At 41.1% G+C, this 14,985-nt stretch overlaps 2 protein-coding genes across 2 annotated transcripts in view; both read left to right on the top strand.

Annotated features, from left to right (window-relative positions):
• The first annotated feature begins 418 nt into the window (after positions 1-418).
• dazl (deleted in azoospermia-like) lies at positions 419-5,919 on the top strand. Its single transcript, XM_075450350.1, has 9 exons — positions 419-454; positions 1,680-1,802; positions 2,266-2,357; positions 2,776-2,827; positions 2,914-2,980; positions 4,637-4,776; positions 5,133-5,213; positions 5,426-5,476; positions 5,875-5,919. The coding sequence occupies exons 1-9, from the start codon at positions 419-421 to the stop codon at positions 5,917-5,919; spliced, it is 687 nt and encodes a 228-aa protein (XP_075306465.1).
• A 2,378-nt stretch (positions 5,920-8,297) lies between these two features.
• rftn1a (raftlin, lipid raft linker 1a) overlaps positions 8,298-14,985 on the top strand; it is a 23,758-nt gene continuing 17,070 nt past the window's right edge. The window contains exons 1-2 of the mRNA XM_075449922.1: positions 8,298-8,504; positions 14,129-14,280. Coding sequence (XP_075306037.1) covers positions 14,133-14,280 — 148 coding nt within the window. The 5' untranslated portion in view covers positions 8,298-8,504; positions 14,129-14,132. The remainder of the gene's footprint in view (positions 8,505-14,128; positions 14,281-14,985) is intronic.

Here is a 14,985-nt window from a genome sequence, read left to right as displayed (position 1 = left end):
ACTGAACACATACGGTTGTACCGGGCGCGGGTTACCTTCTTCCGTTTGCTGCAACGTTACACAGGCAGGATATCTAACTGGTACCAGTTTTGTGGCTCTTCCACGTGAAAAACCTCGGTCAACCACATCTGTAGCCAACCATTAGTCTGCCTCTTATCAGCTGAACACGACTATGTCAAGCTGCTGCGGGTTTTGACTCCCTGTCAAAGCCTCGCAACTCAAGAAAAGTTATCACGTTGCTGTAAACTGAAACACTTGTTGACCTCATCGAGTGACGTCTCCATGGTAACACTAATTACCGTTTGTTTCTCCTGGCGGAATAATAATCAATAAGTACAGGCTACAAACGTTGCATATCTCTTCGAGAAAGCAGTTCCACCATAAAAAAAAAAAAACATATCCGTGAAATATTCTAAACATGACTGGTCCATTGCTGGCTATGCGTCACGTGCTTGTGAGTGTGCTCCGTCAATGTGTATGTGTGTGTGTGTGTGTGTGTGTGTGTGCGTGTGCGTGTCTGGAGTTAACATACACTCAAAAGTCAGAGACATCAACACATTTTCTCGAGGGAAAAAAAGGGCACCTATAATAATAAAGTTCATAGAATCTTATCAATCATAAAGGAAATCATAGATTTTCTGCCTTGTTTTGAGAAAATTATTAGAATTGCGTGTAAAGTGTTTAAGTTCATCATAGAGGTTAATGACTGCAACAGCTTGCAAAGTTTGTTAAGTTTAAGTTTATTTAAAAAAAAGACACTATATGTTCAAATATTCAAAAAGTAATTTTCAGGGTTTCAGTTTAAATATCTACTTTAGTCGGTCAATTGTAATATCCTGTTTACTATTGATTTCAATATTATTTTGCAACTGCTACTACTTTTACCAACGTTGACAAGATTGAAAACAACAGCTTTTAAAAAGACTAAACTTTATTAAATTTGATCATCTCAATAAGGCGGTCCAGAGGTCACGGCGGGCTGTGTAGGGTCACATGGCCTGGAGGGGCGTGGTTTTCGGCTCACTCGTAGTTGCTGTTGTCGGGCGGACGGAATTGGTCTATGGCTTGAGTGTTTGGCCAAATTGTTGGTTTTAACTATTTTAGAGATGGTAAGTTTCTACGTAATTTTTTTTTCGTGCAACACAGAACTGTAAGTATAGTAGCCAAACAGTTATTGTTTCAAGCATGTGGTGAGCTTTTGTGTGCACAGGTGATAATTGATTAGCGTTAGCAAACCAGTGTTAGCTTGACTTAGCCAGGAAAAAATTAAAATGGCGCACTAGTGGGATGTAGCGAACGTTAGCTTGGCTGACAGCACATCTAAGCTGCATTTAACATTACCTGGTAACAAGTACGGTTAAGATAAGTTGCTATTGTCACTGGGGGTTGAGTCGATTGTATGAAAGGTACATTTACATTTGACTTAATTAAAAAAACATATATATATATATATATATATATATATATTAAATTGGTCAGTCACGTGGTAGAGCAGTGCAACTAGCTAGTTCAAGTTCTAAACATGCAGAAATGTAGACTCCTAACATTGTAGACAAGCACGCTTGACCATGCTCAATCTTATTGTGGGATTTACGCATTATATAGATCGGAAATTCAACTGCATGCTTTCCCGCCATCATTTTTCCCTTTTTTTTTTTCTTTTCCTTCTTAATTCTAAGGATAACAACAAGCCCAGAAACATCTACCAGACGGTACCCTCGTTGAAATTATCAAATGGATACATACTACCTGAAGGGAAATTGACTCCCAATGCCCTCTTTGTTGGAGGGATTGACATGAAGGTAAGTTTGGTTCTGTTAAGATCACGTTCACACAGCACTTTAGAATTGAAGAATAATCCTTTTGCCCACATATTTCATATATCACGAATATGTCAATAAACAAGGGGAAAATCATCTCTGCATATGTTCCTAGGCAGTTATGCATACAATTATTTTAATAGACGTCAGACATGTAAATTGTTTTAATCTGAAATTGTTTTCTCAGTGTACAATTGAATGGTCTGACCTTTCAATTGTACATATGATCTGGATTATGTTGTGAATTGTCAAGCAGAATTTTACCCGCTGTTGGATGAATATGAAAAATAAAATTCTTTCTCCTTTATTTGCACACCTTTTGACATTTTTGTTGGCAAAGCACTTTTGAGTATTTCAGCGCATATATACGACAGTCGACAAGTAAAGCTGCTAAAATGCCAATTTTTAAATTAAACAAAAAACCCAGAACACTTTTTACCTTCAGGTGGATGAAAATGAAATCCGTGACTTCTTTGCAAGATATGGTGCTGTCAAAGAAGTAAAAATCATCACATACCGTGGAGGGATCTGCAAAGGGTGAGTTGTGTTGTGGAGAGATGATCAGGTGTCGAATGTTTAGAATGAAGTTATTTTTTAAGATTATTTCTTTAGAGCTAATTGTGTGGCGATGTGTTGAATATTGACAGATGTTTAGAGTGTTTACACATAAAGTAATAAATCTTTTTTTTTTGTCTGTTTGGATATTGGAAAAGAAACCAATATGGACTTGTGTTTTAGTGTATTGAAGTTTGGAATTGTAAAACTTTAAAAATATAGATGTTGGTTTTAGTCATTAAAGATAAAGGTTCTATAAGTTAATTAACTTGTGTGAAAATGTTTTCATATGGAAATTCCCTGTATGATGACATAATCAGATGTTTTCTTCTTTTTTTAATAGTTTATTGGAATTGAATCATTGTGTTTCTGTATTCTGAGTTATTATGTGTGTTCCCAGTTATGGATTTGTGTACTTTAATGAAGATGTCAGCATTCAGTCAATCATTGAGGTGAGTGATGTCTGCCTTTGTAATATTTTTTTTATTATGTAAACAACAAAAATAATATTCTCTTTCTTTCTTTTTTCTCACTAAAGCAACAGATTAGTTTCAAGGGCCGGAAGCTCAAGCTGGGCCCTGCCATCATGAAAGAGAGGAGCTCACGTATGTATTTTATTTGATCTTTTCATATATATATATATATATATATATATATATATATATATATATCTTTGTTCGTCTGTCTGTCTTATAAACTTCCATCTATGTTTGTTTTGTAGTCAGAGAGCATTGGCAGTAAATTATGGCACTGTTTACGCCTGTATTAACATATTTAATTTTGGGTGATCTGATTACAACACACCTGTCTACATCAGTTCACATCTGCCATTTGAAAGCATGTCCATGTCTGTCAGGTGACCCCTCGTAAGGCTAATTCCCTGCTCTTCTTGCAAACAGATGCACCTCCACCTTGCCTCTGCACAACCTTTTTTGAGTGCTCTGAGTTTTTATGCGGCTTTCCTGCCACACCATCTGTGCTTGAGATGAGCGGTCCTCTATCTCCTCCTCAGGCATCCACCACATGTCTACACTGCCTTAAATTTGCTGATTGTAGACTGAACAAGGGACTTCATGTCACACTTTAAATGCACGTTGTAAACTCATATGGTCTTCAAAGTTTTGTCTTAATTTTTCTTTGTTCCTTTTGTCAATAGGGACTTGCTTGTTCTGTTACTGCAAAGAATTTTGATGCCCGGAAGTTTTGGCTTGTTGAAATTAAACACTTCTTCTTAATGTGAGAGTAAGGTAATGATATGGGTACCGTTAAAGGCGGTGTAGGGGATCTTTTTCTGGAACATTTTTTTACATATTGCTTGAAATACTCTTCACACCCCCATTGCAACCAATTAATTAAAAGTTTTGACACAAATATGAAAAGTTTTAGTGGCCTCTAGAACGTACAATCTAGGAAAAACAGTATCCAATCATTGTGAACGGACCGTTCACAATGATTGGATACTGATGCCGTCTATTAAACTGCAACCTGCTCCTCCCTCCCCTTCCCCCTCCTTCCCCTGTGCACGTACCCTGCTCCGTGAACGAAGCTTGGCAGGAAGCTAAACTAGAGCCAGCTTGGCTAGCACCTAGCATTATTAAACGTATAGTTAGCATAAACGAAATACTAAAAATGGCAACGATCGATGCTTGCTGTCAGAACAGCGCTCGTGCACCTTCGTGCGCGTTCATGTACTCTAGAGGCGTGCCTTCGGGGGGAAAGTGAAGAAAAGGGTTGGGACTTTTTACCTGTGTATTTTCAAAATGCAGCTTCGCTGGACTCAAAATCCAGGATCTCCTACCCTACCTTTAAGTATGAGTTCATATGTGCACGGTGCACAGCCCCATCAAGCCGTTACTAAGCACATAGCATCCCCATCACTTGTGTTGATATGCTTTATTTTTACATGTGCAGTTGACCAACAGACGTATGCCTAAAAAATGGCTAACGATTTCTCACAGGCAGAAAGCATACTGCTTGAGTAGGTGGCCTGTTGTGGTCCGGGAGGCATTTGCGTTCACACTGCTAAAAGACCGTGGTCATAAGCAGCCCATGTGACCTACAAATGTGGTCTGAACTATCAGTCAGTGGGTCCTGAAAGCATACACAGCTATACTTACTGCACTTTACAGGAGTGTCATATATCGAAAATATGTCAGTCTGATTCGGTCCGTGCGACATAAATGTCGTCACCGAAGGATGTCTGCGAGCCCAGCTCCTTGGTTTCATACTGTTGTGTATGTGTGTGCCCCTTCGCCATTCAGGCTCCATGCCATCCCGTCTGGTTGGACCGGCTCCTTGGATGAGTCCCACTCAGTACTTTTACTGTGCTTGCTGCTCACCCATGGCAGGAGGGGTGACACAACCCTCCCCAATCATCAGTGGAGGCAGTCCATATAATCAGGTATTTCACAGGCATTCGGATCAAATGCAAGGGAAATTAAAGTCAAGTCTAAATTAGTTTGAGATGTTGATGAATGCTCAGTATCGGAGCCAAGACTAAATTTATCAGGTGGAGAATAATCTTGGAATTTACTAGAAAACATAGACAAAAATAAGGTGGCTTCATGTCAGTGATAATGATATCAAAGTCGGTGGATTCTTCAGACAATGACAGCTATAGCAGCTACGGTACAATCATTTTGAGGACCTTAATGTGACAGAAACAGAGCTACACATTGTCATTCCTTTTATTGTATTTGAAGATATTCATCATCTTCACCCTGAGATTATATTTGTCCTTATTGGCTTTTCCTACAGCCATATTCCTACAACAACTTCGGAGGGGTCATGGTTCCACAGATGCCGATTAACTACGCACAGAATGCCTACACCTACCAGGTACCTAAGCACACAATTATGATCAGTATCCTCTGTGTCTCCCTGGCATCACACATTTGCTCCTGTATATGAGATGAGGTTTCAGTCTGCTTTGGGTCCACCTCTTGCTGCCTGCTCAACAATCCACACCCCCGCAGCCCTCATTTAGAAGCAAGCCTGGTTTTCTTTGCTCCCCTGTTTGATAGTTGATTCTTATTCCCCCCCACATGCAGTACACCCCTCCTGCGTGGACTGCGGACCAGAGGACGCGGTCTGTCAATCAGGTGATTGCGCATTTAATGAAAATAAGGGTAGAGTCTAGTGAAGTTACATTTAAGCAGCACAAAACATTTGTTTTTTTAGATTTATGTAATGTTTGATTTTATATTTTCATGATTAATTTTTGTGCTTAAACAAAAATAACCAATTTTAATTTTGACTGCAAGTTTTTCCTCAAACTGTAATACTCATGCACCACCACTAGATGGCAGGCCAGTGTCGACATCCTGAAGAACCGACTTGGAATCAAATGAAGTCATATACCTCAACTACATGAAGTTGATGTTGCTAATTCATGGCACATGCAGTTTGTTTTTTGTGGAAGCTTGTCTTTATGATTATAATTTTTAGCACCTGTTGATTCTTACCATGCTGATTTTGTGATGTTAATTGCTGTTTTCAGAGCTTTGTGGACTGTGGAGTCCAGACTATGCTGACTGTGTTGTAGTCCACAGCTGCAGAGCTGCCCGATAGGTAAAATACTTCCTCAAGGTGCTGGCACACTGTTTTTCTTCCCCTTCACACAGAAAGAGGTTCATCTCTGAGATCTCAGATTTTATAACAACAACCTATTTTAAACTTCAGTTTCAAATTGTTGCCTTTTCCAATTTTAGGTTATTCTTAACAGTTCTGCTTCCCCTTCATGGGTGTAATGCTGCCCTTAGTGTCTTGTCAGTGAATTTTACCTGCATAATTACAGAGTAAGTTAGTTTCTAAATTACCGCTACGTGTGCAGTAACGGTAGTCTGATGGGGGTGCACATTTGAAAAAGACAAATGTTTAATTTGCTTGTTATGTGATTTCTTTTCCTTCTTCAGATGCAGGCTGCAGTGGCTTCATCAAGTCCAAACGGAAACAAGGTGACATCTTGATGTTTCCGGATGTCTGGAAGCAACCCAGCTCTTCACAACATTGCCAGAATTCACTCGCCTTTCGTCTTCAGCCTCAAATTTTTGAGAGCCATTTTAACACCAGACTGCATGAGCTTTCCACTAAAACTCATCCCAGCCACTTTAATCGAGATTGGTAAGGCTGACCCGTGGTCGGCTGCTTTTAACTCACGGATCACAGTGACCGTTGCACAGAATGAGGATAGCACCATGAATATACCAGCTGATACACGGGATCACATTCTTCAGTTTTTTTTTTTTTTGTTTGTTTTTTTCTGTTTGTTCTTTGTTTATTGTCCCAAACAAAAGATGGAAAAGACTTTTAAGCTTGGTCTTTGTGCTTATATATGTTTTATTTATTTTTTGGAATTATTTTAAATGGGGTTTTTAGCCTCTGCAAGGGCTCTCTCTCTACATAAGAGATATGTTTATATATTGTAACAATGTCTTGACTGCAATCTGGTTGTTTTCAGCCCTGGAGTGTTCCTTAGCTCCAGTTCAGGTCTAATGCTCCTCTGATTAAGATCTTCATTAACTTTCTTACCACAGCATACGGGCACGTCCATTAATTTCAAGCATTTGGTTATTTTGTGCTCCATTTTGTTTTGGTTTTTTTCATTGGATGACACCAAACGTAGAGCACCTTGTCATTTCTGGTTTAGGTCATTGGTTTAATGCTTTACAACTGTTCCAGGAGTTCACCGTCAAGGTCAATCACGGTATCAATTTTATTTGCCACCACTCAATAATCAACTAATATTTGGAGAAAAGAAGGTGGAAAATGAAGAACTTATTTGGTAGTAGGGGGCTGTATTACATCCATCTGTTAACTATTCACTGTTTGGAGTTCACCGTACATGACTGTTCAGCGTTTTGGTTTTTATCTAATTACAGGAAATCCTACACACACGATTTTATAGATATTTCACAAGTGAGTGCACTTCATGTGTATTAAGTTTAATTTTAGAAGCAGCTTGAGGTGATTGAGAAGGTACATCTGTGTGTGGTATGCATCACATTTTCTTTGACTCACTTGTAGTAGTGTGGGCTTTGACCTGGAGGTCTGCTGTGCGCAGGCGTGATTGTGTTGAGAATCGTTTTGTTCAGAGAGCCTGCGCACCGCACAGTTTGGTGTTTGTTGATGTTCGGGAGGGTTTGAATATGTCTGTTGAATAATAAAAGTTGAATTTGTTATTATGGTTGTCTCTTTATTTAAATACTTTTTTTTTTCTTCATTTCTATGACAGCTAATATTAAAATGTAGTTTGTTGCACTTTGAGTTACACGGAGGTGCGAAAAGAAGCCTTGCACTGCTGCTCCCAGGCTTCATATGCCTGTCAGTGGCTGCTGCTCATCAGTCAGAGTAGGGTTGCCCATCTTGCCTGGCAACAAGCCCATCATCTGTTGGTCACAGGGCTTTTTGTTTTTGTCACAGTCTGATGGTGTGACTAGGATCCCCAGAGTGCCCTTTCTTTGACCAAACCCCTCTTACCCCCCCTGTCAGACGTTTCTGAATTATGAATACGTCTGGATAGCTGCTTATGAAATATGAATTTTCCTCAGGAAACGTTTGAAAAACACAACTCCAAACCTCGATACCGGATCTTGTTTTGCGGTGAGCAACTAATAATCATTGAGGCTGAACATCTGGGGACGTTTCTCCACACTTTAGCTCATTCATAAGCGTGTTCTTGTTACTTTTTTGACCCTTTTTAAAAACATTTTAGAATAACTTTGTACTTCTATCATTTGTAAACCTAAACAGGATACAGATACACCCCCCCCCCCCCCCCCCCCCATATATTAGTGTTTGATCCAAGCTGAGCAACCAGCGTGGAACAGGAAGGCGAGAGGAGACTATAAACCGCCCCCCCCCCCCCCACCCCCTTAACACACGCTGCTGACAGACAGCTTCATGGAGTGCTCATGAGCTTCCAGTCAGTTGTAGTTTCTAAACGAGGGGTTCATATTTTCCTCCCATTGGATCGGAGGGTCTGTCAGAGCCTATGTGCGTCTCTCTTGCAACAGCCGTGACGAGGACAGACAGGGAGGACATCAGACGGAGAGGAGAGACGCGTCGAGTGTGAGGAAGCTTAATTCCAGTCCTGATTAGACTTAACACAGACCGGGACCATCTTAATTGGTGAGTTGGCTTTAACTCTTTAACTACTTTTAATTTATTCGTGGAAAAGGGAAATGATCAGGTCTTCTGTAGAGTTTTGATCATCTGGAGACTGGAGACCAAAATGAAATATTTCGACCTAACATTTTTGTCTCACTTTCTGCGGCGCATGCGGCTTTTCTCGCCGTGGAAACAGTCCGTTGATTTGACAGGTATGAAAACAACTTTTATAAACAGTTAAACCAACTATATCAAGAGATGCCTCCTAAGATTTAACATCAGAAGTCTGTGGGACTCTTCCACAATAGCAAGCCGGTGACGGGGAGAAATCTTGGTGGGTTTGACATGCATCCACTCATTTGATTTGTGTGATGTAGTGTGCCATTTGTATTTGTGGGGGAACGAAATGAATAAGCCCTCTGCTCGCTGTCACAGGTTGACGTGAACTCGAGATTTGCGTGACGGAGTAAATGTGCCGAGCGCAGATGGAAGCTCGGGGTTGTGCGCGTGTGTGTGTGTGCGTGCGTGCGTGCGCGCCAGTGTGTGCCAGGTTTGAGAAAGATGTGGCGCGCAAGCGACCTGTCATGTGTAATTTCCCGTTCACTAAACTGCCGCCGTTAACGGCCAGCACCAGCCACGTGTTGTGGTGGGAGAGAGTGGCTGCGTGCACGAGCAATGGTCGATGTTGAACGCACAGAAGAGGAAAAAGGGGAAACCAGAAACATGTAATTTCAAGCAAGGCTGCACCCACAAAGTGTGTGGGGCATCCGTTTGTTACATGGCTTCGGATGGCTACTCGGCATATAGTTTGAAATCTGCTTGTGCAGAAAAAAAAGCAGGCATTAGTGCTAAGTGACATTCACTTTATCACGATCATCACCTTTTTTCTTATTTCCCAGTAATCGAGAGTAATATGTTAAGAATCAACCTCAGGGTGGACGAAACTGATGCTCCTGTCCAAACACCCCTTCTTCATAAACTCTTCTTTTTAGTGGAAAAACAGGCTGTGCACAAAGCTGTGTGACAGACCGATACATCAATGTCATAATTAGTTTTTATCCTCCCTGTGCAGCCTCATTAAAACACTGTTTGAGGTGACTACTTTGTTGCCTGGAGGATCCGCACCTCCCAGCAGGCAACTTGACTCTCTCCCACTCTGCTCTCTGTCTGTCTCTATCCATTTCCTCCTCATTCTGTCTTTCTCCTCATTCTATTCCTGCTCTCCTTTTCCTTTTTGATCATCAGCAGCATCCTCCATTCGAAACTCAGTAGAACTCAACAGGACTCAGTGGGAGGGAAGCCCGCTCCACAGGAATCAGTCTGTCACCTCTAATTCTAAAAATTCTGTGAAATACCGTACATGTAGTGGAGACACAATACCCGTAAAATAAGTAGTTTCCTACAGAATATGTTGATTTCTATCACTGAACTACAAAAGACCTAAAAGAGCCCTTAAGGGTCACTGGAAGCCAGCAATGACTGCTTTAATTATTGATTCTGAATCAGTTTTGTGTATTAGCCACTCACAACACAACACATGACTGTATTTCATGCAGCAAATGCAAAGCTTAAAACTTCTCTCTTACCTCTGATTACATACAGTAGTTCCAGTGAGAGGTGATGCAAAAATTCAGGGCCATGTATTAGTGCTGGTGGCTTTGGAAAGAGAATTGACATTATCTTATGGGTGCATAGTTTAAAACACTGATGCAATTAGCGTAAGTTTTTCAGGCGAGGAAGCTACACTCACCACCTCATAAATAAACCACACGGAATGTCTGCAAACATAAAGAACTAATCTGCGTTGGTTTGACCATTATCCCCTCGTGCATCTTTATGTGCTCACCATGTTTTTGTCTGTGGACGTGAACTGCCAATCAGAGCTCCGTGGGTGTCAAACCATCTGTTGCAGGGTTCTCGTTCTTCTTGTTGCTGAAAAGAGACGGTTCCTCATGCCAACATGTCCCCTCTCAGTACATGTTGTATGCTGTTGAATGAAGGAGCCTTTATCAAAACTGTACGTTTATTGTGTTTTTCTGTTGAGAAAAGTGGTTGAACAGCTTGAATAAACTAAAGCATTTTCATCACTGTTGGTCGGCGTTCAGTGTATAGTTGACTAGATGCAACGGCTGCAGCTTTTCTTGTGTAAAAGTAAATGTTCACACCATTGTGTCAAACTGTTTCTCTTCTGCACACCTCACTGTGCTTTTTACTTTTTTTTTTCATAACCTATTATTCAATGTTGTTCAGCGGAAGAAGAAACGTGGGATCTTTTTACTTTTCACCGTTGCAGTCTATCCGTATCGGCATCTGAGTGATTGTTGGGATTCTGTCCACATTCATAGTGAATTTCCCCCGGCCAGTGTCCGTCATCAGCTCTCCCTCAGCTGCAGATGAATACTGCTTCTTGTAAAGCAGGCATCCCTCAAGTCGGCAGTAAAGGTAGCAGAGCAGTGGCATACAGCAGGCAGATTATGCCCTCACGTAAATCTGCTGTCATTTCAAAAACTCTCACTTACAAGAGATTCTCTAATGAGAAGCCTTCTGCTACTCCATGTCTGTCACTTCATTCTCTCTTGTACATTCCTTTTATCTGTCTCTCCGTTCGGTGAGTTTTTTTTTTTTATTATAGCTGTCGGGGCCTTTTTCTGCCTGTGTGTTTGCGCGACAGTAAGTGTAAGATTCTGTTTGAAGTCGACTTGTAGAGAAAAAGGCCTCATATGTAGCAACTAGGCCTCAAGTCTTCAGCTTGGTTGAGTTTCTCTGGCACCGCCACCTTAGGTTTTCATTTCAACGTTGTGTCCAATTACAGAGGTCTGTTTCTAAACCGCACTGACAGAGTTCATCTGTTAAACAGAGACTTTTGTTTTGAAACTGAGCTGTCAGCATACTGCGGAACGTAAAAGGCAGCGGATGGATCAAACAGTGCAGCAGTTGGCCTATCAGGACCAAGAGTAGAACTAATCACACCTAATTTAAGAGCAAGAAAACCAAGTGCCACCGGCAACTAGAAAGTGTATAAATCGAAATGGTTGTGATTTTACACTCAATTCTGTTATGCATTTTGCATAACAGAATTGAGTAGGGCTATGAATTAATTCAGTTTATTTGAAAGTTTTAATTCCCTGTTTTGGAATGGGCTTGAAAATTGGATTAAAATGCGACAGCAAGAAAGTTAGGAAGTGGATCCAAGTGGAGACTCAGAGACAGAAGGCTGTCTACATTATTGTACAATTCATTTTCCTCCTCCCGCTTGTGCTTGACCCTTACTCCACTTCCTAAATTCTTTTCCCCAACCAGCCAGAGATGATGCCTGCTGAACATCTCCACGTTTCACCTTTGTCCCTTTTGCCGATGACGCATATTAGAGTACTGCCCTTGAGAAGAAATGTTGGGAGTGGATCTACATGCTCTAAGTAATAACCTGGGGCCAGCTTGGCTGGCTGGCTGGCCGTCTGTCTGGATACATTGTAATAGTTTTATGGGTCTAAACAGGCTCAGCAGGAGAGCACTTTTGCTGTGGAAACTCATTGAGCCAACAGACAGAAGGGCTTAGTGGAAGAAATGGAGGATGGCAATGGTCGGAGGAGTAATCATGTAACAATAACCTAAAAAGACAAAAAGGGACCTCAAATGAGGCCCTGGTTCCTTGGCTAGAAAAAGATGGATTAGTTCCTTGGGTTGCGTATGTGCTGTTGCCGTAAGCGGAGTAGAAGAACAGAGCAGGACATGCTGGAGAGATTATGTCTGGCTAGGAAACACGTTGAAATCCCACTTCTGCCCCTACATCCTGAATCTCGATAAGTGGTAGAAAATAAATAAATGGATCGATAGAAAGTATTAGAGGAAAAGAGTTACTGAGAACAATTACTGAGGCAAAACGGGAGGGAAGTTATGAAACTAAAAGTGGGTACTGGAGGTTAAAATGACATGGTGGTAATGTGTAGGGGACAGTTTAAAACTCTTGCAATCAGATGGACATAAGAGGTCACTGTAAGACTAATCAAGGCCATTGTACCAACAGAATGTGGGGATTGGTCGTAATCAAAGATGGTGGAGAGAAGCGGTAAAGAGCTAGAAAAGAAAAAGGGTGATTAAGACGTGGGACAGACGAGCAGAGTTTAGAAAATCCCAACAAGACCAGCTGAAGAGCTAATGGAAGAAGAATTTAAGATGGAAATGGACAGGTCAAGGGGAAAGAGAGGTATGGTGGGCAGAAGGCGAGAGTAGAGACAGATAAGATACTTAGAGATACTTAGTGTCTTATTCTCCCTCTACTGGAGCGCCATCCCTTCATCTCTCCTCATTTGTTCTCATTATGGAAGAGCATGTTGTATTGAATGAATAATGACTATTAATTGTTTGTACTGAGCAAAATGTAGATTAGTGCACCATCTGAAGACAGATGAAGCCACAAAAATGTTACAGAGATACAGCATTTCTTCAACTTTCTAACCTTTCGAACTGCGCACATCGTGGTATTCAAAGCTCTAAGTCACCGAACACACATCACACCCACACACACACACACACACACACACACACACACACGCACACACACACACACACACACACACACACACATACCAGGCATAATGAAGTCTGTTAGGATCATTAGCCGAGTTAATGTCCGTGCGCTTGGCCCAATGGGAGTTACTATGTCATTCTCCATGCTCCCCAAACAGATGCAGGGATACAGATATAGACCTGCCCCCAGGGAAGACATACACGCAAAGGAATACACACTCACACATAAGGACATGCAGATGTGCACCTCACCGTGTGGCCCCTTACAAGCCGTGGCAGACGGGAGTATTAAGCGTGTCTGTGGTGATGGTTTGAGGGTACCGGTGCTGTCACATCAGATTAGCTTGATGATTATTGGCCACACCCTCTTTCTGTTGTTATTCACCCCTCTTTCTTTCCTGTCTTTTGTCATTCCTGTGCTTCCAACCTCCTCATCTCATTTCTTTTGTTTTTCATATTTTATAAATCAAGCAGACCCAGATCTTTGGATTTAAATTGCCTGTTGAATTTTAGAAGAAGGGGATTTCAAAAAGAAGCTCTATCCAAATTGTTTTTTCCAATAGCCTATTCTCAGAGGTATCTGCTGGTCCTTACACAATATAAAAAGGCTTATAACAACAGAGATTTCTTTGTGCTTCAAGGCAAGCCTCGGATCAGCATATAAATTGTTTGGCAGTACGACAGGCCCAATATTTTGGCACTCCACTCCTCTTTCTGTCTATCTAGCCTCATGCCGCTCTGCTTGACAGGGCAGGAAATCGGTTTCATTTCTGCTTTAATTCGTTCTGATCAAACATGTCGCTCTCAATCAGCCCTATTTGATTAGGAGATGCCCGTATCACAGCCCACCAAGCAGGTAATGGCTCATATTTCAGTGTTATTGCGGTGTGTGTCTGTGTGTGTGTGTTCGAGCTACACATTGTTTCCTGAAGCCAAAGGTGGCACAAGAACAATAGCATTTAGGTTTGTGTAGCTGTCACACTCTGTTCAATGTGCAAAAACATTACTTATATTTAGAAACCTTATTAATTTGTTGCCTCCTACTTTATTCTCACCCTCCACTTTTTTTATCTCGCATATTTTCAAAATGCCTCCTCTCCTCTCCTCTCATCTCTCAGAGAAATGGGGTGTAGGCTTCCAAAGTTGAAGAAAGCAGAAGAAAAGCGTAGCCCTGGCAACATCTACTCCACCCTCCGACGGCCTCAGGTGGAGACTAAAGTTGGAGTGGCCTACACCTACCACTTCCTGGATTTCCTGCTGGGGAAAGAAGGTATGAGAGTATGAAGTCCCATGTTCTGGTAATCATCTCTGTTTGACAGAAATGACTCTTCTGAGTACTTTATATGGCACAGTTCCCTATTTATGTGCTGTTTTCCCATTTCTTCTTTGGAGCTTGGCCTGTAAAAACCTTGTGAGACATCATGTGATTTGACACAAGTTGACTCCCACGCATGCATACTTGAAATAGCCATGTGTTACATTTTTTTTTAATTTTTTATATGTCATCTCCCTATTAAAGAGATACAAAAAATAAAGATGTTTCAGCAACTTAAACTATTATCAAAATCATATTCAGGATTTTTTCCAAGAAACCTCAGCCCAAAATGCCTTCTCTGTAAGTCTCTACCATTAAGAGATTTACACATTTAATTGAATATGTCCTGATCTGTCAGTATACAAATGAACCACACTTTATCTCTGGTGCTCCGCTGCCTTTAGTGGCTCGCTCTCAATCCTGCTAAAAAACGCTGTTTTCCAACTGGCTGAAATTATGTTTTTGGCTGTTTGTTCTAACTTATTCCTGATTGGCAGCTCAGTGGTTAACAGGATTGTTTTATTTAGTTTCCGTGCGTTTTTCTTGAATTTGTTATTTATAAAATCTTGGCAGTCTGAATCCCTGTTTTTACTTCTGTGACTGAAATGCTGCAGTTCTACGGTGGAAATGCTCAGACCTTTTTTAGCTGCTTATTTAGCT

This window comes from Odontesthes bonariensis, chromosome 18 (assembly GCF_027942865.1).
Source record: "Odontesthes bonariensis isolate fOdoBon6 chromosome 18, fOdoBon6.hap1, whole genome shotgun sequence".
NCBI classification, from domain to species: domain Eukaryota; kingdom Metazoa; phylum Chordata; class Actinopteri; order Atheriniformes; family Atherinopsidae; genus Odontesthes; species Odontesthes bonariensis.
The sequence above is the reverse complement of the archived record's forward strand: the minus strand, read 5'-3'. Positions and strand labels throughout refer to the sequence as shown.